Raw genomic sequence first — 27,215 nt, 5'->3', positions numbered from 1 at the left:
CCCTGTGTTTGCTCTGGGTGATGCTTCTTGTATCTTTTCAGTTTCTGTTCCGAGGTTCCTTGGTGATCACGTGGCATGTATCTTTCCCCTCAGTTTGTGCTTGCTTGCTTGCTTAATCTGCTTTTTTGTATCTCAGTAGAGACTGATTTAAAATATGCCTTATACTAATACTGCCTCATTAACATAACAAAGAAAACCCATTCCCAAATGGGGTTATACCCATAGGTCTAAAAACCATTGCCATTGATTGAGCCCATTCCAACTCATAGCAATCCTATAGGACAGAGTAGAACTGAGTATAGGGTTTCTAAGGCTGCAGTCTTTACAGAAGCAGACTTTCATATCTTTCTCCCACGGAAAGGCTAGTAGGTTCAAACCAGGGCTTTGAACTCATTCTTCCTGGTTCAGTCATGGCCAAGGAAGCCTAACCAGAACAGACCCAAAGTTTTAAAATCTGGTGATCCAGAACCATAACCAGAATGGGAAAAATATGGTTCGAAGCCCGGGAATGGAAGACAAGGAAGAGGCACAGTCAGCCCTTTCAGGGACCTGACGCGGGAGGCTGGATTTCTGGCAAGACTGTGGAGAGGGACACACATTGAAAGCCGTGTGGCTGGCCACCATCTTTGAGCAGGGCACTGCTGCTTCTGACTCTGAGCAAAATCCAACAGGCAAGAGATTTGGTTGCTATGTGTATGCTGCCCTTGTTTTCTAAAAGGGAGATTAGGTTTCTAGCAGGGCTTCAACCCTAATTTTTCCCATTCCAGTTATTGTTCTGGTTCACAGAAATTCAAAAAAATCGGGTCTGTTCTGATTTCGCTTTCTCAGCCACGACTGAACCGGGAAGAACTGATTAGAAGCCCTGGTTCAAATTGCTGAACTTTCAGTTAGCAGCCGAGTGCTTAACCACGGCACCACCAGGGCCCCTTTCAACAGGTACAGGGGTTAGGATTTATAACACATATTTTGGGGGACACAGTTCAATCCACGAGACCTTTCCACTACAAATACGCTTTTTCCTGGTCACAGAATGAGCGAGCTTTTATCTTTCGGCGCAGACGATGTCCTAATAAACTCGGGAGCGTGAACACCTCTTTTTCCGAGTTGAAATGAGTCTGCTGTGGGTGCATCTGAGACCACACCACTCAATTTATCCCTCTAACTCCCAGCGCAGAGCCGAGCACTGCAGGTATTGGGGCAGACGCCACACAATACAAAAGTTTGATTTCGTGGGCAATTAAACAAGGTCTCCATGCTGGATGGAGCTGCCACTCACAGCCCAGGATTTCTGGTTCCACCAATTCACGCACGCAACAGCTTGACTGTCAGCTGTGGCCCCGAGCAAACGGAGGCCTGTCGCTGCTTTATTTCCTAAACGCTACCATTTTTCTTGGTGTAAATGGTCAATCTGGGCTAGCAATTTAACGGAGGCAGGCAGGCAGGCTTAAGCATGAGGCTAAATATATATAGGATCTAAAAAAAAAAAAAAAAGATCTGTAATGTGATGCCCCATTCAGGGCAGGAAAGAAAATGGAATGAGGGCCTCCATGCAGGGGAGGGCGTGATGGAGAGCTGCCCCAGGAAGCAATGGGACGCAAAGGCTGGTGGCTGTCAACCAACGTGGTGATGATGTGAAAGGAATAACTGAAGGGCCCGCTGCGTGATCAGAGCCGCAGCTGCAGTTTCTTCCTGAATCTGCTGACTTCTGGAGCTTTGCTGGGTGTTAAACCTCTGGGAAAACACTGATTTTCTTCTTTGCTCAACTAAAAATTCATCACCAAAGAAAGAACATGGACAGAGGAATGGGGAGGGAAGTGGGATGCTCCCACTAAGTCAGGGGGACAGAAGGTGGACAGGAGGCCTATTCTGCGGCTGGGGAGGCACCTGGATGTGGGGCAGGAGCCACTCGGTAGTTGGGGTACCCTGATGGGGACAAGGGGGCCACCCTCAGCCTAACTAGTTCTCATCTTCAGGCTCCCTTCATTATTGGTAAGAAAAGCAACACAATGTCTGCCTGTACTGGGTACATCCTAAATATGTATTTCATGGCTGCTCTGGAGAGGAAAATATATTTACAGCTCCTTTAGTGCCATTCCGGTCTATTGTGTAAATATGTAAATTATGCTCCATGATCTACATAGTGAAATGCCTTGGAATAATTTGTGTAAATCTGCAAGCACCCACTGCTAGTTCCACCGTGTCCCGGGGGCTTTGCTGGCACTGAGGCAGAGGAAATGTGTGCACGGCAGAGAGACGAGCCTGTGGGCTAGGCTGTCCTGGTGGTGGTGCCCACCGGCCCTGTCCTTGACAGCCATCTCTAGGAAGAAGAGGGGCTCTAGGCTCTAACCCAGTACTACCATCAGCAGCTGCTGCTTTGTTCTTGTCTCTGTGTTACGGTGGCCACAGGGCTGCTCAGTAGAATTTTCAAGGGTTGAAATGAGGATGAGGAAGAGGGAGAGGCAGTACTGCCAACCACCCCAGCTGCCTGAGCCACCCCGTCTGCACCAGCCACAAATCTGGTGAGCTTCTGGTCTCCCCAAGGCAATGGTTGGCTTGATAGGAAGACAGCAGGCCAAGCAGATGCCCTGGAGCCATGGGGCTGCCCAACTCAACATGCCTCAGTCTTCCCAGGAACCTAGAGGTGAGGGTACCCTAGAGTGGCCAGGTAGCCCCATACCAAGAACTGTTGTTCTTTTGCTGTTGTTGTTGTTAGCTGCCATCAGGTTGGCCCCCTACTCGTGAAGACCCCATGCACAAAGGAACAAAACGCTGCCTGGTCCTACGTCATCCCCATAATCGGTTGTGGATTGGACCATTGTGATCCATAAGGTTTTCACTGGCTGATTTTCAGAAGTACATAGCCAGGCCTTTCTTCCTAGTCTGTCTTAGTCTGGAAGCGCTGCTGAAACCTGTTCAGCATCGTAGCAACATGCAAGTTTCCCTGATAGATGGGTCATGGCTGCACAAGAGGTGCATTGGTCAGGAATCAAACCTCGGTCTCCTGCGTGGGAGGTGAGAATTCTACCATAGAGCCACCACTGTCCCCTCATACCAAAAGTAACCCCCTGACACAAAACAGGACCCACATGCTGAAACTGGTGCCGGGGCTGACCACGCTCCCTTCATAAACCATTCCCCAGCCAGGAAAAAGTCTCGCCAGGGTGCTTCAGTGAAGAAAACGAGAGGATCCACGGTTAACGTTTTGTGTAATGAGGCCTGTAATAGATGGCAGCTGAGATTCAAAGCCCCAAGGTATTTGCAAGGTGTTTAAATATTGACAATGCTTAAAAACACTGCTTTCGACTCTTAGCTGCTGCTGGCTGAGTCACAGAAGGGAGGGGCGTTTTTCTCAACTTTCCAGAGAAAGAGAGACCCAAAGTCAAGCAGCCGCTCTGGTTCCCTGAATGATCAGAAAGGGAACATCACTGGCAACCTGCTTCCAAATGCTGAACAACAAAATGGAAGAGAAAGCAAAATCCTTAGCACTCATTTAAAAAGCCACCATCTTCAGGGCACCTTTTTGTGGTGGCTGAGCCCCCACGTGTCAATTTCCACATCTGGGCACCAGTGCCACTGAGCTCAGACCTCCAGCGGACTTCAGAAGGCTCCTCCATCTCTGGGAGTGTGAACCCCAAGCCAGGGTCCCTATTTGTTCTTACACCACCTCTTGACTCCCCAAAGCTGCACACAAAAGCCACAGGCCTCCTCTCTGCTTCTTGAGGGCAGATGGATGAGCATAACGGGACTGTGTTCCCAAGTGTTAAAATTTTAAGTCCATGTGCAGGTGTCCGCCCAATGATGCACGGCCATCCCCATATCCATCTCTGACGTACAACACTCTATCCAAAGACTCCTTGGGGCACCTGCCCAACAGGGTGATGAAACCTTCCGGGAGGCTTTGTAATTGTAAACTAAACTTTCCCTTTTGAGATAACTGTGGAGTCTTATGCAGTTGTGAGAAATAACACAGGGAGATCCTGTGTACCCTTCACCCAGTCTCCCCAGTGTTTGTTGTTAGTGGCTGTGGAGTCGGCTACAACTCATAGAGACATTACGTACAATAGGATGAAACGCTGGCTGGCCCTGCCCCATCTCCAGGATCATTGGCATGCTTGAGCCCATTGTTGAGGCTATTGTGTCAATCCACCTCCTGGAGGGTTTCTCTCGTCTTCCACTGGCCCTCGACTTTACCAAACATGATGTCCTTTTCTAGTAATTGGTCTTTCCTGATGATGTGTCCAAAGTATGCGAATCAAAGTCTTGCCATCCTCAATTCTAAGGAGTATTCCGACTGTATTTCTTCTAAGAATATTGAATATTCTTCGCCAACACCACAGTTTAAATGCGTTAATTCTTCTTTTGTCTTCTTTTTCCACTGTACAGCTTTCACATGAGAATGAGGCGATTGAAAAGACCACAGCTTGGGTCAGGCGCACCTTAGTCATCAAACTCACATCCTGAGCAGCTATAGTACAATATCATAAGCAGGGTACTAACATTGACTTGGCCAAGATACAGAACATTTCCATCACCACAAGGGTCCCTCCTGTTGCCCTTTTATAGTGACACAACCAAGAGGTTTTATTCTATACTCAGGAGACAGCCTTCAGGTAGAAGGAAGGTACTTATAAGGCCATTCTCAGGTTCTCTAGCACAAGGCCTCTTTTAAGGCCTCTTTTTATGCCCTGGAACCTTGGGCAATCCGGTGACTCCTAAGAATGCCTTTCTCAGACTGTTGTTATTGTTGTTAGCTGCCATCCAGTCGGCTCTGACTCATGGAGACTCGGTGTATAACACGAAGAAATGTTGCCCAGTCCTGTACCGTCTTCGTGATCATTGATATGCTTGAATTCATTGTTGCGGCCATTGTGTCACTCTATATCACTGAGGGTTTCCCTTGCATTCACTGGCCCTCCACTCTACCAACCATGATGGCCTCCTCCAGCAATGTGTTCAAGTAAGTGACTCAAAGTTTTGGACAATATTTGTCATCCATTGGGTTTTCATTGGGTAAATTTTGGAAGTAAGTCACCAGGCCTTTCTTCCTAGTCTGTCTTAGTGTGGAGGCCTCTGAGACCTGTTTACCTTGGGTGACCCTGCTGGCATTTGAAATACTGGTAGCATAGCTTCCAGAATCATAGCAACATGCAATGCTTTTAGAATAATAAAACACATAAAATTAAAAAGGAAATCAATTATATTGGTGACACGTAAAATTACTCAGCCTCCAGGAATACTGAAGGTGTGTGTTGTGTGTTTCTGTTGGCACAACTTGTTTAGCTACATGGCTCTTTGGAAGACGTGTGGACAGAATGAGTTTAGGTGACCACCATTATTCCAGGGCACTCAGAAGTCTGTACCTTCTTTATGAACATGTTAAATGTCAACATCTAGCAGGGAGTCTTCTAACTACCATAATTTCAAAACAATAAGGAATATAAACAATATTTCACAGTATCTGCAGTGGCTGTGATGTGATACAAAAACATCTGTGATTTCTCTTGCTTACAGTCACAGGTACTGCTATTACTTATGCAGCTTGTTACCAAGAGCCATAATTGACTAAATTATGCTAAATTTTCGTTAGAGGTGAGTGAAAATAAAAATGTATTTTTTTCTTTTTCCATCCAAGCTTATGGATCCCCTGAATACCATCCACGAATGCCTTGTTGGGCCTGAAGCTTTAGCCAAGTAACTTTTGTTTTAAATGTTCTTCCTAGATTTGGGGAGAAAAGCATTTTATGGTTTCCTTCTAATCAATGCAGCTCTTGCCACTAGCCTGCCCTCCCTTCAGCAACACATCTCCTTGATTTGGACACGTCCTCACTCAGAGCTTTAACTCACAGTGCTCTCCAAAAAACCAATAAATAAACTAAACCTGTTGCCATCAGATTGATTCCAACTCATAGCAACCCTAAGGATAAAGCAGAAGTGCCCCGTAAGGTTTCCAAGGACCAGCTGGTGGATTCAAACTGCTGACCATTCTGGTTAGCAGCCGGGCTCTTAACTACCACGCCACCAGGCTCTGAGCTCTGAAAAAGCTCTTGAAGCAGGAGTCCTCAGTAGGGAGGTGGTTGGCTGTCCAAGAGGAGAAGCGGAGGAGTCACATGATCACAGACAGCCTCTACTCCATCTTCCTTTGCCCAGCTCAGGTGCCTCTCTGATTTAGGGCCCTCTGTTTTCAAAATAGTCCAAATGCCTGCTCAACAGGTACAGTCAGGACCCACCAAGCTAGCAGGTCTGTATTTGTGAGTTCTTGAGCCAGAGGTTTTCCCATATTGCCAATGTGTTTGGTCTTATGTCCCAGGTCCCTCCTCAGAAGTTTCCAGAAGGCATTTCTAACTAGTAATCACTCAAAAGCAATTCGGAGGGCTGAGGGCAACTCTCTTACACAGTGATGTTTAACCTTTGGGATCCTCCTTCTTGGTCTAATAGCAGTTCCCAGCTGCCGTGGAGTCCACCCCAACTCATGGCGACTCCATGTGTGTCAGAGTGGAACTGTGCTCCGTAAAGTTTTCAATGGCTGTGATCTTTCAGGAGTAGATTGCCAGGCCTTTCTTCCCAGGCACTGCTGGGTGGACTTGAACCTCTAATCATCTGGTTAGCAGCCAAGGACATTCACCGTTTGTACCACCCAGGGGTTTCTTCTTAGTCTAATAGCTTCTTTAAATATTAGACTACAATGCTGTCAGCCTGGTAGGGTGGGGTGGGATGATTCACTTCCCAAATGCATCCCTGGCCACCCATCCAGCTGCTGAGGACTTTCATGCTCAGATATCCATGGTCAACCTGTAGCAACCTGAAGGTCACACTGAACCTGTCCGGTGTTCTTATTCTTACCTGGAGCCCTCTGACGTCATGCAGTAATTCCAACACAACCCCCAGGTCCTTCTGTGTATAGGGTAACTCACCAGACATTCATTTTCTAATAATGGCCATCCCCAGTTATTAAAGTTGAAGAGAAAGAAGGGAAAACAGTTTGTAGGGTAAAGAGAGGAGGGAATGGATCTTAGACATTCTACTCAAAAGCCTCAATGATGAAGCAAATACACAGACACTTTCACGATTAGTTACAAGAGTCACAATGATGAGAAATGACGTGGCTCTTTTTTATCCAGGCTGCCAGCATTTAGGACCCTGAGGTCAGTCTCTGAAAATGCCCTTAACTCTCACAGATGCATCCAAAATGGCCTCCCATCTCCCTCTGGCCTCCCGTGCATATTTCTGAGAATGAGAGCGTTGCCCTGAGTATGTGCAATGTGGCCAAAGCACCACGACTGGAGCTCCAGTGAAGTTAACAGCACGGCTGTGATTATGAACACTGAGGGAGGAGAGCGAGAGTGACCGCTTCATTGTGGCAGAGCCGCCCTCTGTTTCGGCACCACCAGAGACCTGTCAGATGCGGAGAGAGGAAGAGGCTGCAGGCTCTGCCGCTGGACTGTTAGAAATGCAGCCCTCGGCTCTGCTGGAACGACCATTTCTTTGGCAGCACTTGATGCCAGACAAAGTGTCCCAGGCCAAGGGCACCAGTCAGACCCCTACCTGATAGTCCTACTGCTCCCACCTGACTTGACAGCACTGCGGCCCTTACCTGAGGGTCTTACTGCCCTTACCTGACCTGAGGCCCTGTGGTCTCCACCTGACCAAGACCCCACCCCTACCTGATGGCCTGGCCTCTATGACATAGCCTGTGGTGGGTGCGCTGCCAGTGTTTCCCTCCGTCCACTGCAGGGTCAGCTCAGAGGCAGATTTGGTGACCAAGACATCTCTGGGGGAACCCGGGGAACCTGTGGAATAAAAAGCACAAAAAGCTCAGTATTGTGGGCACTCCTCATCACCCAGTGTGGCGTCAGCTCTGTCTAGGGTCTAGTGCCCCGACAGGTTACCGAACCTGCTCTGCCACCATCTCCTTGTCTTAATAAGGAACACGGACACTCACCTCACACTCAGGGACCAATGGACGCTGTGCACTGGCATAGTTTCCCAGATGTTTGCTTTGCCGCCCTCGCTAGGTAAGTGTTCCAACAAGGCCTGAACTGCTTGCTATGTGGGAAGTTACACAGCCCCTCCTGACGACATGTGAGAGCTTTAAAATTTTGTCTATTTATCTAAAAAATTGAGTCCTCTTATTTTCTTTTGTTTTCCGGAAAACATATCAAAACTTTATATGCTGAACACGTACTAAGTATTTGTGTATCTATAGTTAACAAGTGTTATGGATTGAACTGTGTCCCCCCAAAATCTGTGCTGGAATCCTAACCCCTATACTTGTGGTTGCAATCCCATTTGGGAATAAGGTTTTTCTTTGTTATGTTAGCAAGGCTGTATCAGTGTAGGGTGTGTCTTAAACCAATCACTTTTGAGATATAAAAAGAACAGATGGGCACAGAGAAGCAAGCAGAGATGGGGGTAGATAGCTGCCATGCCAAAAAACAGAAGCTGGAAAGAGACAAGGACCTTTCCCTAGAGCCAACAAAGAAAGAAAGGCTTCCCCTAGAGCCAGTGCCCTGAATTCAGATTTCCAGCCTGGTGACACAGTGGCTTAAGAGCTCGGCTGCTAGCTAAAAGGTTGGCAGTTCAAATCCACCAGCCGCTCCTTGAAAATCCTATGGGACAGTTCTACTCTGTCCTATAGCATCGCTGTGAAATGGAATTGACTGGATGGCAACGGGTTTTGTTTTGTTTGTTTGTTTAAATTGTGAGAAAATAAGTGTCTCTTTGCTAAGGCCATCCACTTGTGGTATTTCTGTTATAGCAGCACTGGGAAACTAAGAATTTGGTACTGAGAAGTAGGGTGCTGCTCTAACAAATACCTAAAATGTGGATGTGGTTTTGGAATTGGGTAATGGGTAGAGGCTGGAAGAGTTTTAAGGTGCCTAATAATAAATAAAAGCCTAGATTGCCTTGAAGAGACTGTTGGTAAAATTATGGAAGTCAAAGGCAACTCTGGGAAGGGCTCAGAGGGAAGTGAGGAGAGCTGTAGAGAAAGTATTGTCTTAGAGAATACATATGGCGCCATCATCAGAATGCTGCTACCCCTGTGGACCATTAAATGTGCTTTTGGTGAGGCTCTAATAGAGAATGATGAACACGTGATTGGAAGATGGGGGAAGGGCAATGCTTTTTATGCAGTGGCAAAGAACTCGACTGAATTATGTTCAAATGTTTGGTGGAACACAAAACTTGTAAGTGATGAAATTGGATATTTGGCTGAAGAGATTTCTAAGCAAGATCTTAAAGGGCCTGCACGATTTCTCCTTGCCACTTATAGTAAAATGTGAGAGGACTTAAAAATGAACTGTGCAAAGTGAAAACAGAGCTTAAAGATTTAGAAAATTCTGTTGTACAAACTAAGGACATGTGCCCTAAAACTCTCACCAAGCACTTAGTGACTCAATCTTTTGTTAAAGAGATTAAGCCTGTGACTGATGGATCAAACCAACTACCACAGCAGAAAACCCATCAGCTTAGACAAGGGGACAGAGGCAGGACAAAAGGCAGGAAAGCTGTCTGCTTCCTGAAATTTCACAGGCAGGGAACAGGCCGAAGGAGCTACATTTGTTGTCCTCCAAGAAAAGAAAAGGACCATCCCTGGAGCAACTTGGAGATCAGCGGAACTGTTGGGAGGAACACTGGAACCAGGGCTGACTTAGTTTCGGAGTGTGGAGCCATGGCCTCCTAGGTTTCAGAGTCACATCTCCACCAACTCGGTTCCAGAATGTAAGGCTGCCATTAAGGTGTGCCAGGGGGATAGGGCCACAGTCCAAAGCTGAGGGGATGGGGCTGCCATGCCCAAGGGGCAGAAGAACAGGGCCTGCCTGGGCTGAGGGGCTGGGTTGCTACCCAGATGGACTAGAAGAATGAGGCCACCCAAAGCTGAGGGAGCAGAGTTGACATCCTAGTAGGCCTGAAAGGCAGGGCTGAAGCCCAGGGCTGAGGGGCCTCCATTCAGAATCTGAAGAGAATGGCCAGCACCCAGAGTCTGAAGAGTGGGGCCATTGCACAGATGGTTTCAGAGAACAAAGGATTATTTTCAAGCCTGTGGGAATTAATGTAGTTTGTTCTGCTGGGTTTTGGATTTGCTTAAAAAAAAAAAAAAAACCCACTGGGGAGTTGATTCCAACTCATAGCAACCCAGTAGGACAGAGCAGAACCACTCCCATAGGGTTTCCAAGGCTGTACATCTTCACAGAAGCAGACTGCCATATCTTTCTCTCATGGATCGGCTGGTGCGTTCAAACTGCTGACATTTCAGTTAGCAGCCAAATGCTTTATTTTAACCACTACATCACCAGGGTGCCTTTTGGACTTGCTTGATATCATTTATCCCTTCTTTCCCTCCAGTTTTTCCTATTTGTGATGACAATGTCTACCTTGTGTCTGTTCCACCGTTGTATTTTAGTAGCAGATAATTTGGATTCTAGATTTCACAGGTTCACAAATGCAGAGGAATTTTGCCCCAGGATGGAATAAGCCCAAAGTCTCAGCCATATTGGATTTAGATGATTCGAAAGATGAGACTTTGGGTTTGATGTTAAGGCTTTTGGGATGATGTGATGGGGTAAATGTGTTTTGCAAGTGAGAAGGGCATGAATTTGGGGGTGGCGGGGCAAAGGGTGGAACGTTATAAATTGAATTGTGTCATTCAAAAACCTGTGTTGTAAATCCTAACCCCTAGACTTGTGGTTGTAATCCCATTTGGGGATAAAGTTTTCTATGCTGTGTTAATTAGGCCATATCAGTGTGGGATGTATCTTAAACCAATCTCTTCTGAGATATAAAACAAGCAGATGGGCACAGAGAAGCAAGTAGAGATGGGGGAAGATACTTGCCAGGCTGAGAAACAGAAGCTGAAAAGAGACATGGGCCTTCCCTCGGAGCCGACAGGGAGAGAGACTTCCCCTAAAACTGGCTCTCTCAATTTGGGCTTCTAGCCTCCTAAACTGTGAGAAAATAGATTTCTGTTTGCTTAAGCCAGCCATCTGTGTTATTTCTGTTATAGTAGCACTAGAAAACTAAGACAGCAAGTCCACCTGTAGAATGTGATTCTAACTTGTGCTCTTTCCTAAACACTCCTGGGGGGTTCAGGTGAACACTGAGCTGCTTTGTTGAGAGTGAGTCCCAGCTACGTGAAGCACAGGGTGAGAAGTTTATGTTGCAATGGGTATGGAGCTGTCTGCTGTGAGAGCTCCACTTACCCTCTGCTGGCCCGGCTGTGACATTTGCTTGTATCTCGGGTCCATAGGTGATGGTGCGCGCTTGTACGCGGAAGAAGTAGGTCACTCCTTTTGTGAGGTCCCGCACCTTTAGCCAGCGCTGCCAATTCCCTTTAATGTCCACTGTCACCACCTTGCTCACGCCTGGAACCATTCGGAAGCAGAAAGAGAAGAAGGGGGTCTCAAGACAGAGAAGCAATTGATCTCTGTATATTATGCTGAGATAATGCTGCAGTGTGCTAAGAAAATGTTTCTCGCAATTAACAGGAGGTTAAGCAGTGATAATAGGCAATTTTCAGCAGAGATAAGTGTAATTAGGGTTTAAGCTTGATAAGTGGGTACTGGCAAAGGGAAAAAACAAATCTCAGGGCACAATGGGGAGGGGGCTGCCATCTCACTAATTACATCGGGAGGAGCATAGCTTATCAGCAAATGCCCTGTCTCTGGGTGAGGCTCCCTGGAGAACATTCCAGAAAGCATCCCCTTCCCATGATGCTCTGAATTGTACAAAGCCCTGTGTCACTAACACAGGTAACTGTGAGCTCCCTGACTTTGTCATGCCAACCAGTTGTCATCCTGTTGACTCCAACTCATGGAGACCCCATGTGTGTCACAGCAGAACTATGCTCCATAGGGTTTTCAAAGGCTGATTTTTGGAAGTAGGTGCCAGGCCTTCCTTCCAAAGTGCTTCTGGGCAGACTTGAGTTGCCAACTTTTTGGTTAGCAGCTGAGTGAGTTAACCATTTGCACCACCCAGGGATTCCTCTGGTCTATACACTAAATTAGAAAATTAAAAAAATTAGAAAATTGAAAAAAACACCAAACCAGTTGCCTTCTAGTTAATTCCGACTCGCAATGACCCCATGTGCATCAGAGTAAAAGTGTGCTCCATAGGGTTTTCAATGGCTGACTTTTCAGAAGTAGATTGCCAGGCCTTTCTTCCAAGGCATATCTGGGTGGACTCAAACCTCCAAACTTTCAGCTAGCAGTCAAGAGTGTTAACCATTTGTACCACCCAAGGATTCCTCTGATCCATACACACACAGTTGCCTTCTAGTAGATTCCAATTCAGGATGACCCACAGGTATCAGACTAGAACTGTGCTACATGGGGTTTTTGATGGTTGATTTTTCAGAAGTAGATTGCCAGGCCTTTCTTCCAAGGTGCCTCTGGGTAGACTCAAACCTTCAGCCTTTGGGTTAGCAGCCAAGTGTGTTAACTGTACCACCCAAGGACTGACCTAATCATAAGGAAGAGAATGATCTGGAAGATACCCAGGAAGATACCTGTTTTAGAAAATGCACTTCACTTGAAAACTTTACTTCGCAGGGACCAGGAGTTGAGGTGAGGCTCCCCAACAGGCATAGCAAAAAGGTAGGGTCCCCTATGAGGTACCCCCAGACTGGAGCCTCAAAGCATCAAGGAACTCACTAGAACTTCAGTGTGGACCTTGAAGCAAGGATGAATAAAAACTTACTGCCACAAGTACGGATGCCCTAACTCAGAGAACTCGACAATGTTGCGACATATACGCAAGCTCTGCCAAGTAAGCAGCTTTCACACAGAAACAGGTGAACAAGTGAATAATGCATGCATGTTGCTGGTTGTATGAAGTATAATTAGAAAATAGGACATAACATTTTTGGGGAGCATCAATCTTGAAAATTACACAAATGTAGCATTTTCCAAAAGGGAAAATGGGGTTCTTTGGTTAAACCAGTTTGAAAAGGCTGCATTTGGAAAAAGTCAAATGAGCTATTTTTTTTTTTCCAGGACTTCTCAGGGCTTTCAACATACTCATAATACCTACTGGCCTTCTCTTGGAGAAGGAGCTCTGGTAGCACAATGGTTAAGTGCTCAGCTGCTAACCAAAAGGTCAGCAGTTCAAACCCACCAGCTGCTGCTCAAGAGAAAAGACCTGGCCATCTGCTCCCATAAACTTTATAGCTTAGAAAATGCTATGGGGCAGTTCTAGGCTGTCATAGAGGCTTGCTATGAGTTGGAATCAACTCAACAGCAACAGGAGCTCTTGAAGGAGGATATAGGACGCAGCATTTCTAAGACGTATTAGTCAACAGGACTCGTTTTCCACGTAATACCATTTGGAAAGCCGCACTTGATGATCCACGCCTCCTATTCATGGTGCAGCTGGCTACGGCCAACACCTCACATGACGAGAATATGGCTCTCAAGATGCTCCATGAGTGTGGGCAGGTTGTGTAGGGTTCCTCAATCCTTTAATACTAGAGTAGTCTTGACATAGGCAAAACTCAACCAAATACCTTCTTACTACCCAATGGACACATCTGCCAAAGTTGTCAAAGCAAAGTTCTCTAATCCAAAAGTCTCCAAAACACCTTCTAGCTGGCTCACTGTTTTCTCTTTCAAATTATTTCAGAGCAATTTTTACTGTTTTCGAATGACCCCCCAACTTTGGTCTTTTCTGTGGAGAAATGGGGCCATGTCTTCCCAAAGAACCTGATCCTCATGAAGGAGTCCCAAGGATAAAAATTTGCACACACAGTGACTGTCTTCAGTAAACGATTGGATTCTGTCAGATGTAGAGCTCTGGAGAGCAATGGCCAGTTTCTCCCCTGAGCAAATACAAACCCATGTGCAAATTGTGTGAGTTCCATCCTGTAGGAGGAGGCTGAGCAACTCTGGCTTCCCCAATCTCAACCATGTCAGAATTTTATTTACTTAGTCAATTTTCCAACTATGCCCTGGACCACAAAGCCTCAGGATGCAAACACATAAAAACACTGCCATTTAAATGTTAAAAAAAAAAAAAAACAAAAACCAACAACAACTAGTTCTGCCATAAAATCAGAGTCTCAAGAACATGATACTGTGTTCCTAGTGGCTGGGCTGTGATGCTCCAGGCGGTGCAGTGCTCTAGGTGATGTGATGCTCTGGTTGCTGTAATGCTCTAGGTGGCTGGGCTATGGTGATCCAGGTGGCTATGATACTCCAGGTAGCTGTGGTGCTCCAGGTGGCTGTGATACTCTGGGTGGCTATGATGCTCCAGGTAGCTGTGGCGCTCCAGGTGGCTGTGATACTCTGGGTGGCTATGATGCTCCAGGTGGCTGTGATACTCCGGGTAGCTATGATGCTCTAGGTAGCTGTGGTGCTGCAGGTGGCTGTGATACTCTGGGTGGCTATGATGCTCCAGGTGGCTATGATGCTCTAGGTGGCTGGGTTATGGTGATCTGGGTGGCTATGATGCTCCAGGTAGCAGTGGTGCTCCAGATGGCTGTGGTACTGCGGATGCTATGATGCTTCAGGTGGCTATGATGCTACAGGTGGCTATGATGCTCCATGTGGCTGTGGTGCTCCAGGTGGCTGTGATGCTCCAGGTGGCTGTGATACTCCAGGTGGCTGTGATACTCCAGGTGGCTGGTCTGTGATGCTCTAGGTGGCTATGATGCTCCAGGTGGCTATGGTGTTCCAGGTGGCTGGGCTGCAGTGCTCCAAGTGGTTGGGCTGTGATGCTCCAGGTGGCTGCAGTCCTCCCTGCACTGACCAGGGGACTGGTGAGGGGATGGCCATGAGTCCCACTTCAGTGCATACGGCTGAGCCAGGACTGACTTCCAGATAAGAGTAACCCCAGGGCTCACAGTCGCTGGTCACTGTTGTATTGTCCACCTCACTGGCCTGTACTGAAAGGTCCCTAGCCAGGAGTTTCCACATGTCACTCCAAGGTCCTGGAGTGGAGGCAGCGAGACAGGCCTGATGGTCCCCCATTAGAGCCACTGGCAGGTGAGACCATTTTCCTACCATTTCTCTACCACTTGAAAAGCTTTTGTCTCCACAACTGCAAGTAGGTGGCAATTCCCACACATGTATACAGAAACATATATCGCATCTTTGGCAATCTGCATCTGAGAACCTGCATTGCCACAGACAGTGAATATGATTCTAGCCCCAAATGCAGATACCTGATGCTTTTACTGCACTTGAAACCACATTTCTGGGGGGAAGTGTACAGATTTTATGAGGCATTTTAAAATATTACAATTGTTTGGAATCCGGTCACTACTCTCCCTGGATCCAGCAGTGCCTGGGTAAGGGCTGGTTCCTCCTGGAGCTGCCCAAAGTTCAAAAGCAGTCTGTGTCTGGGCAGCAGCTGGCCTCCCACACGTGGGTCAGACTCGCAGGGCAGGAGATATACAAAGAGTTTGGTTTTTCTCAGGGGCAGGGAGGAAGAGGGGCTGGCTGGCTCCTGGGGATAGACTGATTCAGGTCTGCTGATTTGGGGTGCTGGGGCTGGGGGAGTGGCCAAGCACTGGGCAATAGGACCCCAGTAAGTTCCATTGCTGTCTGCGCAACCACACTTTTCCTTCATCATGACTCAGTCCCATTGATTTCTGGTCATTTCCAGTCATACAACAACATGTTCTCATAGCCAATGTAAAGTTTATCTCCTCTCTCTCCAGCCCCATCAGTCAAAGTGCTCCAAAGTGCCTCAGGGAGGAGAACAGCCACCAGGGCAAGCATTTCCTGCTTCTGGTTTCTGCCAGGAGCTGATTTTCTTGGAAACATGCAGAGCTGGAGAGCAGGGTTGATTAGGCTGTGAGGAAGGGACGTTGGAAGAAGCTGGTGGCTATAGGGGAGGCTGCCCTCATCCTCACCAGGAATAGATGTTGGACCAGCTGGAGAGGGACAGAGCTGTTGGAGTAGGGTGGGGCCTGCATGAGAGAGCTCATCACAGATCTGAGGGGAACACAGTGAGGACCATGCTGCGCAGTAGGAGCCTGGTGCTCCAAGGAAGCACTGCCATGCCACTGGGCCACTGGGCAGCTCAAGCCCTGAATGGCCACTTGACAGGTGAGTATGAGTCAGGGCATCCAAAATGTGCCCCAGCCTCTGCTCTGACCGCCTCTGGATTGTTTGTTCTTCTCACCTGCTCAGAGAGACCTGGTGGTGCTATAGATGCCGTGACTCTGGTCTGTCTCATTGTCGGGTGAGCAAGTGAGTCATGGAGCAAAGAGATCTTTCTTCCCTGCTCCAATTTCATAGCACAGTGTGCTCACTGCAAGAGCCAGGAGACTCTGGGCTTCAAGAACCAGCCCTTCTCAACAGACAAAAGTGACCAGGCTGGTGACAGATGACTCATTACTCAAGAAAAGAGGTGAAAAGGGTAGCAAAGGACACGACTGTGTATGAGGTGTTTAACGGCCTTGCTCACACTCTGTCTCTGAGAGGCTCACCTGCACACTAACTTCCTGAAACAGAAGCACTCTAGGCAGTGTTTTTTCCAGGTACGGAGGTTAAGACCTTGGGCTCTTGAACCAGACCGCTGGGGTTCAAATTCCTCGTCTATCATCTTCTAGCTGTAGGCTTTGGGCAGATGTCTTACAGGTCTTAAGTTTAACGTCTCTGTCTGCAATCGAGACGAACAGCAGCACCTACATCACAGAGCGGTTGTGAGGATGCAGGGATAATGCACGTTCAGTGCTTACTGTAGTGCCTACCTTGCCGTAAGTGCTTGGTAAATGGTACCTACTATTACCATTACCCGTGGTGGGATGCTGTTTATGAGGCACTCACAGAACTGCCCCTGTGAGCTGGACATGATGAACGTGATTGCCTAAACTACATCTTTCCCACACCGTTTGACTTCCCCAGTGATGCGTAAGTTGTTGCGAAAATGGACAAGTAACCATGACATTGACAACACGAGTGGAGCCAGGTGTGTGATGTTATCTCCCTGGAGCCTGAGCAGAGAGCTGTTGTCACAATCCTGTAGCAATTCTAGGGGACTGACATGCAGGGACGAGAATGTCACAAAGCCCACCATGTCCCCGTGCAGTCCTTTGATCAGGTAATGATGGGACAGCAATGGCCTGGCTGGAGAGCCCTTCTCATAGGACTTGCGAGCAGTGGCCAGGAGGGAGGCCTGGAGTCATACACCATGAAGTTCCCAGGGACAGTCTGCAAGCCCACAGACACAGGAGCACTGACTCGTAGAACAAGTCACTCATCCGAGGATGCAGGAAAAACCCATGCTGTCTCTGACTGGGAAGGGCCCATAGGTTGATCAGAACCATGGTGTTTTGCAACCGTTCCTATTTGGAATAAGCTCCACTTGGCCGGTATCCTCAGAAAGGCATTTTGTTACATGGCTCAAGGAACCCCTGTGTGGGCTGTGTGTGAGTGTGTGGTGTATGTGTGAGTTATAGGTGTGTGTGTGGTATGTGTGACAGTGTGTGTGAGAATGTGTCTGATATATGTGAGTGTGTGTGTGTGTGAGTGAGTGTGTGTGTGAAAGGCGAGAGTGTGTGTGTGATTTGTGAGTATACGTGTGTGAGTGTACGTGAGATTTTGTGTGTGAAAGTGTATGTATGTGTTTGTGAGAGTGTATGGGTGTGAGTGTAAGAGTGTGTGAGTGTGTAAGCGTGTATGAGTATACAGGTGTGGGTAGGAGTGTGTGTGAGTGGGTGTGTGTGATGGGAGGAAAGCAGATACTGGTGAGCCAGATGGAAGGCCTCCACAAATCCTCTATGCTCGCTCCCTGCTGATTGCCAAGAACAACGGCACATCTCTGGGGACCTCAAACCTGGCTCCCAGGACAGATGCTGGTTCTGTGAAGAACACAAGGACACTTGAGCTCTGCCCCACCCTCTAGGTGGCCTCACTGACTCAATGTTGTCCTTGTGCTCTCCTGGCCATCTCTAGAAGTCATACCATATCACCTCCACTGCTATTTGTCAAAACTCACCAATTATCTCAGACACACGCACCCACCCCCACATTTTAACATCCCTGAATTGGAGGTGCAGCCCAGAATTGATGATACACAAGTATCGGGCCACAGTTTCTCAGAAGCATTTTGTCTTTCTCAGCACTTTATAAAATAACAACAGATCTCATAGTCAATGGCACCTTAGTTTCGATGAAATAAAATACAGTGCTTAAATGTTTTCCTTCAAATCAACTCCCTGTTTTACTCAAATACATGCATTTTAAAGGGAAACTTTTATCACTGCTGTAAACGGAAAACCGATCTTATTTGATGTGCTAGTTACACTTTTCCCTCCTACACGTGAAATCATCTATCATCTTGACAGCCTGCCCATGTAGATCACTGCGGGGGAAGACTGCCTGAGCACCGGGCAGGCAGAGGCTACTGGGCTCCTGGTCCTTCTTTAGCGCCGTAGCGCCCAGCACATCAAGCAGTCACTGAACCCATCAGTGATCCAGTAGAGGGGAATGCTGAATATGAGAAACTTTTTTAAGTTTATGATGATTTTACTTATTAATATACCAGCAGCATATTAAAAATACGGTCCCTGGGTGGCACAAACTGTTTGTGCTCAAATATTAAACAAAAGGTTGGCAGGTTGGACCCACCCAGTGTGCCATGGAAAAAAGGCCTGGTGATCTGCCCCATAAAGGTTGTTCTTGTTGTGTGTTGTCAAGTCACACGGTGACCCTATATGACAGAGTAGACCTGTCCTCTAGAGTTTCCTTGGCTGTAACCTTTACGGAAGCCAATCTCAGGATCTTCCTTCTGAGAAGCCGCAGGGTGGGTTCAGACTGCCAATCTTTTGGTTAGCAGCCAAGCTCTTAACCATTGAATCACCAGGGCTCCTGTTCCATAAAAATTAAAGCCAAGAAAACTCTATGGATTCCAGTTCTACTCTGTAACACACGGGTGGCCAAGAACTGGAACTGACAGCAACGGGTTTGATTTTTTTCTTGGATATTAACAATAATTTCTGATACTATAACATCAGATATAAGTAGCGTCAGAGCTAGGTAACACCTTAATGCAGCAATGCCCATGATTGTGTGTGAGTGACAGCAGCAATGCCAACCCTTTCCCAGCTCCTTCCCCTCCCCTTCACATTCAACTCATGGCTATCCTGGTGGCTCCATCTTCAAAACACATTCCTAAGCCAACCTCTTTTCACCTCCACCACCATTGTTCCCTCCGAGCCCCCGTGCCAGGACACAGCCTCCAGCTGGTCTCCTTACTCCCATCAGCAGCCAGAGTGACCCTTCTCTTGTGTAAGTCGGGGCCTCTCAGTCCAATCTAGAGTCCACCGTGGCCCTGTATGACCTGGCCCTGGAACTAGATGAAGATATCTCATGCTACTCCCCTCCTCACTCATTGAGATCCAGCCCTTGGCCCCCTACCTCAGGGCCTTTTCACATGCTTTGCCCTCTGCAGAAAGGGCTTCCTTCAGAGTTTTGCATGGCTGGGTCCTTCTGGTCATCCAGGCCTCCCCCTTACTCTTATATCATCCTACTGTCTTTTCTCTGTAGCATTGACCAACATCAGATATTTTTTGTTAAATTGTGTATTTGCTGTCTCTCTCCTTTTTGGAATATAAACTTGTTGAGTTCAGGAAAGCAAGGCCTTTGTTGAACAAGTCAGTCAAGCTCTTTCCTTTCCTGGATCCAGGACAGCATGTGACACATAATGTGTGTAGAAAATATTTCCACCATCCATCTGTCAGTCTCAGTCTGTCATACTGTGGTGGCTTCTGTGTTGCTCTGATGCTGGAAGTTAAGTCACTGGTATTTCAAATACTAGCAGGGTCACCCATGGTGGACAGGTCTCAGAGGAGCTTCTAGGCTAAGACTAGGAAGAAAGGCCTGGCAATCTACTTCCAAAAATCAGCCAGTGAAAACTCTACAGATCACAACAGAATACTGTCTGATATAGTGCTGGAAGATAAGCCCCCTAGGCTGGAAGGCACTCAAAATTGGCTGTAACAATGGACTTGAGCACACCAATAATCATGAAGATAGCACAGGACTGGGCAACATTTTATTCTGTTGCACACAGGTCGTCATGAGTCAGAGCCGCCTTGATGGCAACCAACAACAACAATAAATATCCTTTGAGTGAACGAGTGAATGGAAGGATTGACAGACAATCATCTAAGTGCACAAGGCTGTCAGCGCCTCCCCTAAGATGCAGGAGGTATCCAATCCACCAATACTCCCCTACTTGGTTCCAACAACTGGGACTCGCGGTGGCCTCATCAGCACCCGTGAGAACTGGGAAATAAAGAGGAACATGGGAGAAAAGTCCAGTACATTAAAGAGAAAAGGGGCCCTGGTGGCACAATGCTTAAGCACTCGCTGCTAACTGAAAGGGTGGTGGTTCCAACCTACCAGCGGCTCCACGGGATGATGGCCTGGCAATTTGCTCCCATAAAGATTAGCCTGCAAAACCCCATGGGGCAGTTCTACTCTGTCACATGGGGACGCTATGAGTCAGAATAGACTCAAAGGCACCCAACAACAACAACATGAAAGAGACTAGATCAAGGAAATATCCAGCATGGTCCCATAGAGAAAGCACTAGAATGCAGGACACTCAGGGGTAGCCCCAGCCCAGCTGAGCACCCCAGGCCTCTTCCAGTAGGCCCTTCACCTTCTGAGCTCAGGCTTCCCAACATGAAGAACCCAGGGTCTCTCTCTAGACTGTGGGATGCGGTACATGGGTGAGGCACGCCTGCCTTGCTCTGTCCCCTCTGTCTTACCTTGGACAGGTGCTAAGGGCTCGTACACCACCCGGTAGCCCTGCAGGACACCGTTGGCTGCCACCGGCTCACCCCAGGACACATTGAGCGTGGTGGAGGTGATTTCTGAGAATGCCAGAAAGCTGGGGGCACCAGGGGCTAAAGAGCAGAAGACAGAGCGATTTTTATTGAAATTCCTTATAGACGCATGCGTGCACGCCTGTGCCCCTGTGTGAAATAAGACATGTCATTGAATGTGGTCTCCAGCTCAGTACAAGTCTAAACACCAGAGGATGAGGAGAAATTTATTGGTCAACTCGGAACTTCTGATGATCAATCCGAAACCCAGGCCCTCCAGAGAAGAGCCGAGAAAATGACCGTGTTTAAACACAAAGGGGCTTGAGAGGAGAAATGACAGAGGGATGAAAATGAATAACAGAGGAAAGCAGGACAGAAAATGTCAATTGCTGTATTTTCTGGTGGCTGCTGGGGGGTTCAGAGGCGTTTGTCCCTGCTCTTCTGGTGGAGATGGGGCTCTGGAATGGACGGTGCCTCCCCTCCCCCTCCTCTCCTCCTCTCTCCTCTCAAAACATCCTCAAAACACATCCCTAACTCAACCTCTTCTTACCTCCTCCACCACTGTCCCCTCCAAGTCCCTGTGCCAGGACACAGCCTCCAGCTGGTCCCCTTACTGCCAAGCTGTCCTCTCTCCTCACCTCCTTTCCCCTCTCCTCTCGTCCCCCCGCTCCTCTCCTTCCCCCTTTCCTCTCCTCCCCCCTCCTCCCTCTCTTCTCCCCTCCCACGGGGCCTGCAGTCTCAGAAGACACATCCCTGGCCCCTCCGTCTGAAACCTCACCCAACACTCTGCCACCTCAGAGAGTTCTTGCTTGGCCTGGAGATGGGGGAGGAGGCTGACCAAGCCATCTTGCACTGGAAAGGACTTCCTGGTGACCAAAGGCCAGGTGTGTGGTTGGGGGACAGCCCTGGCCTGCTCTCTGCTCCCCTCTCCCTGGCTCAGTGTGCCTGGCCGCCCGCTTGTGGCATTTCTGCTCTAGCAGCACTAGGAAACTGAGACACCTGTGCACTCAGAATGTGGGTCCAAGAGAGGCTGTGAGAAGGAAATGCACTGGCCTCCTACCTGCCTGATGTGTCCACCCCTGCCGGGGGTCACTCGTGGGCCCGTCTCCAGCAGCATTGAAGGCAGATATGCTGACCAGGTACTTGGTGTGGCTGGTCAGGTTCTTGAGCTTCACTGAGGTCTCAGGGAGGAACAGGACCTTCATCTTCTCTGTCTCATTCTGGCTGTCAGCCTCCCAGTAATAGATCTGCCAGAGAGGGGACAGGGTTGGGAATGGGCATTTTAGGAGAGACCAGCTCTCTCTATTCCCAAGCACAAGACCAGAGCCTGCAGGTGGCCCTCGTGTGCTCTGGGTCAGAACCTTTCTCATGGGATCAGGGAGTCACTGAGGGGAGTGCAGATGAAGGGAGATCAGCGGCCAGTGTTGACTGGGGAGCCAGTGGCTAGCATTTCTGAGCTGTCCATCTACAGTTCAAGCATTGCCCAGCGAAAGAAAATGCTGCTCTGGTTGGCGATCTGAGGATGGCAGGGACATTGCACTCGGGTTACCAGGAGGCTGCCTTTTCTCCTGCAGAGTGAGCTCTAGAGGTACCTCTCACTGCTCCCGTGCCTCCTTCCATAACTTGGAGAGAAGGGAGATCCCCAACGCTCACCCCCACCCGGACTTGTGGATGGAGCCAGCCCTTGACATCCACCCTACATGTCCACACTTTGTCCAAAGCTGACATCTAAGTTCTCAATCCATGTGACACGACACGTTGGAGATGAACACCAGAAATAAGATGCTGTGCTCCGCGATGCTGGGAAGGCCCCATGTTCCTTCTGGACACCATTTTCTCTCATCTGGCTTTTACGTGCTCGTGGCAAACTCCATGCTCAGGTATGAAGGTTTGAAGAGGCTGCCAGCATTGCTCCTGCAGACAGCTGGCCAGAGAGCCTCTGCCCAATGCCAGCGTGGCTGGGCTGCCAAAGACAGTGAAGTCCAAGACCTAGCTTGGCTATGGGAACCCTGGCCCACGCCAGGCCATTACAGCAGCTTGTCACATACAAGAAACGCGTGGTGGCTCCATGGCAGTGCCGGCACTTCCTATGGCCAGCCTCCCTGGCACATCTATCACCTGTCCACCACAGGCGCTGACGCCTGAGGGTCCCTGAGCTAGACCTGTGAGTTGCACTACACCTTCTGCCCACTGGACTGACCCAATCAAAGCCTCTGCACACACAGGCACAGCAGCCCTGAGATCAATATCCAAGTTCAATGTCTTTGTCATTAAGGAAATTATTTAGACATACATAAATAGCACCTTGCCTCGGAGCGTGGCGCTCAGAGTACTTTGCCTCCCATTACCTCATTAATCACTGTAACAGCCCTGCCCAGGAGGAAGGCATTCATTTTCATAAAACACCCACAAAAATCATCTGTAAATGGACATTTAATTGGCCCAACAGTCATGAGGTCGGGTGAGCCTGCTGGATCGGATGACACATAAACTAAGGCCCCAGCAGCTCAGGGAGGGACGTTAATTCGGGAGGAGGGTGGGGAGTGCTTGCGGAGCGGGTTGGCACATTTCCTACAGGACAGTTTTAGCTAAGTTTGAGGCTCTGGAGCCCTCGGAGCAGGTGTGGTCCTAGAGGTGGGTGGAACTTCATTCCGTGGATTCAAACCTCATCAGCTGATACTCTTACCTGCCCAGCCTGCCACCTTGCTTTCCCCCTACCTGGAGAACAGGTCGCTGGTGTGGAGTTACTCCATCTTAGCGTGGTGGTTCTCACGGGGTCGCTATGAGTCAGAATGGACTCGGCAACACACAACAAGTGTCAAGGAGTTCCTGAGTGGCGCAAATGGTGACCCACTCGGCTGCTAACCGAAAGGTCTGCAGTTTGAACCCACTAGCTGCTCCATGGGGGAAAGACCTGGCAATCTGCTTCTGTAAAGATTACAGCCTAGGAAACCCCATGGGGTAGTTCCGCTCTCTCATACACAGTGGTTCTGAGTTAGAATCGACTCGATGGCACCTAGCAGCAATAATAACGAGAGGTACCAGAGGGACCCAAAGAGGGGACAGGAACAGGAAGGGTCCCTAGCCATGCTAAGGCGGCCTGTGGACAAGCCCAATCTCCTCCCACCCTCCAGCCTCCCGTCAGCTGCTTGTTTCTGAGGCCAGTGGGCAGGGCCAGCCAAGCCTGTGCCAGCTTCTCACCCCTGCACCCCATCGGTGCTGTGCATCTGCACTGGGGACAGAGGAGGACAAAGTTCGCCAAGGGGCAGCAGCCGGGGGGCCCAGGCTCCCAGCTGGAGTTTGGGCTCCTGGGCCTGGCACACGGTGACCCGGAAAAAAGAGCAAAAACATGCGTGAGCTTGCCTTATAGCCTTGGATGTTCCCATTCTGGCTCTCCGGGGGCGGTGGGTCCCACGTGACCTCCAGCTGGCTGGCTGTGAGGGGGTTTACCTGCACGCTCTGTGGGGGCATCGCAGGGGCTGTGGAGAGAGCACACGAGAGGGCTGAGGGGCGCTCAGAGGCCGGGGGGGGCCCACCCCTCCTGGCTCACAGCAGAGCCGCTCCAGCGGTGGTATCACTCACATCACAGCTGACTGGCCCCCAGGACTCCCTGGCCTTTCTATGCCAGGAGCCTTTCTGAGAATAACGTTTTTAAATGCACAAGATAAAATACACTGATGACAAAGAAAACTGATTTCTCTGACGTACAGCTAACAAAGCACTCAAAACAAACGTAGCGCCTAGCAATGCGTGAGTGTGTGAATGTGTGTGTGTGCTGTGATTTCACCTGCCATCAAGTTGATTCCGATTCAAGGTGACCCCATGTGTGTCACAGTAGAACTACGCTCCACAGGGTTTTCAATGGCTGAGTTTTCAGATCACCAGGTCTTTCTTCCAAGGTGCCTCTGGGTGGATTCAAACCTCTAACTTTTTGGTTAGCAGCTAAACACCTCACTGTTTGCACCACCCAGGGATTCTGCATCTTGATTAGCCCATGAAGTAAGCCCACCGAGCTGGTCTGGTAAACACCGATCAGCTACGTTTACAACAATGATGGCATGGTATGAGGGCATCTCTGATTTCTATGGGAGTTGCTCACACGTACCGCTGATACCGCTGTGGCTTGTTACTACACTCACCCAAAAACCAAACCCACTGCCATCCAGTCCATTCTGACTTACAGTGATCGTATAGGGCAGAGCAGAAGTACCCCATAGGGTTTCCAAGGCTGTAATCTTTACAAAGACTGCCACATCTTACTCCCATGGAGTGGGTGGTGGGTTCAAACTGCTGACTTTTCAGTTAGCAGCTGAGTGTTTAACCACTGCACCACCAGGGCTCCTGTTGCTGTTAGGTGTCACCAAGTCGATTTTACCAAAAAACCAAACCAATTGCTGTCAAATCGATTCTGACTCCTAGCGACCCTACAGAACAGAGTAGAGCTATCCCACAGGCTTTCTGAAGCTGCGGGAGCAGACTGCCACATCTTTCTTCCATGCAGTGGCTAGTGGGTTCAAACTGCCGACCTTTGGGTTGGCAGCCAAGTTGAGTGAAATGCTGTATTTCAGACAGAGGCTGGCAGAAATGAGGGTGTAAGTGTTCCCCCACAAGTTCAGGGATCCCAGTCACAAACTCCAGCTTGGGACGATGTCCTCTGGTGGGGACAGGGACATGGAAGTCTGAACTGCCCCCTCCTGCAGGAGGTCATACCTGCATACTGTTCTCTGGGGTCAGTCTGGTGCCCATTTTTCAGGACCCTGTCCTCACTGCCTATCTCCCCGCCCCCGCCCTGGGAGGGGGCCATGGACATGGTGTCCAAGCATCCGTCCACCACAGTGGAGCCCAGGAGACACAAAGATCACTTGCACACATCTTCAAGGTGTCATGGGGTCTTTGAACGCCATGCTGTGCACTTTCTCATGACGGTGGGTCTCTGCTTCCTAGGATCCGCCCCCTGTCCCACTGGGGCACCTCTTTGGAATCTGGGCTGGCTGGGCCTGGCAGCTGCACTGAAATTGCCTTGGGGCTGGGCTCCCACTTGCAGTTTGACCTGCAGCCCGGGGGCTGGCCTTGTGCTTCAAGGCTGTTGTGGTTGTTGTCGCATGCTGTTGAGTCCATTCCAACTCATAGCAACCATGTGTGACAGAGTATATTACTGCCCCACAGGTTTCCTAGGCTGTAAACTTTACGACAAGAAGCCCTGGTGGTGTACTGGTTAAGCGGTTGGCTGCTAACCAAAAGGTTGGTGGTTAGAACCCACCAGCAGCTCCACGGAAGAAAGATGTGGCAATCTGCTTCTGTAAAGATTTACAGCCTTGGAACCCTGTGGGGGAAAGTTCTACCCTGTCCTATAAGGATCACTATAAGTTGGAATTCGACTCAACAGCAATGGATTTGGTTTTGGCTTTTTGGTAATCTTTATAGCCACCACTTGTCTGTCAGTTTGCCATACTGTGGTGGCTTGTCTTGAAAGAAGTACAACCAGAATGCTCTTTAGAAGCAAGGATGGTGAGACTTCGTCTCACATACTTTGGACAAGTATTCAGGAGGGACCAGTCCCTGGAGAAGGACATCATGCTTGGTAAGGTAGAGGGTCGGTGAAAAAGAGGAAGACCCTCAACAAGATGAAGTGACACAGTGGCTGGAACGATGGGCTCCATCATAGCGATGACTGTGAGGATGGCACAGGACCAGGCAGCATCTCTTTCTGTTGTACAGAGGGTAGCTATGAGTTGCAACTTCCTCAACGGCACCTAACAACAACAATCTTTATGGGAGCAGATTGCCAGGTCTTTCTCCAGTGGAGCTGCTGGTGGATTCGACCCATCGACCTTTCAGTTACCAGCCAAGTGCTTAAGCATTGTGCCACTAGGGCTCCTTCTCCCACTATCCCTTCCTTTCCCTCCGCAAAAAATAATAAAACTAGGGCTAGAAGACAAAGTTCAAAAAATCATAACACTGAGCATGTTAAAAAAAAAAAAAAAACCCGTTGCCATCGAGTCGATTCTGACTCATAGCAACCCTATAGGACTGAATAGAACTGCACCACAGAGTTTCCAAGGATTCAAACTGTCAGCCTTTTGGTTAGCAGCCATAGCTCTCAGCCACTATGCCACCAGGGTTTCCACTGAGCATACAGGTAACTGCATATATCTGTATGTTAGGTGCACTGAGTCAATTTTCAACTCGCAGTGACCCTATAGGACAGAGTAGAACTGCCCCATAGGATGTCCAAGGCAGTCTTTTCTCCTGTGGAGCTGCTGGAGGGTTTGAGCTGCTGAGCTTTCAGCTGGCAGCTGAGCGCTTAATCACTGTGCTACCAGGGCTCCTTCTCCTCCTACCCCTTGCCCACCCCCCCAAAAAAAATTAAAACAAGGGCTAGAAGACAAAGTTTAAAAAAAAAAACAAAACACTGAGCATATAGATAACTGCATGTTAGGAA

General features: G+C 48.8%; 1 protein-coding gene across 5 annotated transcripts in view; it reads right to left on the bottom strand.

The window, feature by feature from the left end:
- Window positions 1-27,215, bottom strand: part of SDK1 (sidekick cell adhesion molecule 1) — a 1,136,389-nt gene that overhangs the window by 39,476 nt on the left and 1,069,698 nt on the right. For 4 of the 5 annotated variants that reach the window (XM_049902716.1, XM_049902717.1, XM_049902718.1 and 1 more), the window contains 5 exons: window positions 24,137-24,252; window positions 21,834-22,020; window positions 20,717-20,854; window positions 11,199-11,360; window positions 7,662-7,787 (listed from right to left, as the gene is read on the bottom strand). In XM_049902716.1, the coding sequence (XP_049758673.1) occupies window positions 7,662-7,787; window positions 11,199-11,360; window positions 20,717-20,854; window positions 21,834-22,020; window positions 24,137-24,252 (729 nt within the window). The remainder of the gene's footprint in view (window positions 1-7,661; window positions 7,788-11,198; window positions 11,361-20,716; window positions 20,855-21,833; window positions 22,021-24,136; window positions 24,253-27,215) is intronic. The other variant, XM_049902719.1, reaches the window with a different exon arrangement.

This window comes from Elephas maximus, chromosome 12 (assembly GCF_024166365.1).
Source record: "Elephas maximus indicus isolate mEleMax1 chromosome 12, mEleMax1 primary haplotype, whole genome shotgun sequence".
Lineage (NCBI taxonomy): Eukaryota > Metazoa > Chordata > Mammalia > Proboscidea > Elephantidae > Elephas > Elephas maximus.
The sequence above is the reverse complement of the archived record's forward strand: the minus strand, read 5'-3'. Positions and strand labels throughout refer to the sequence as shown.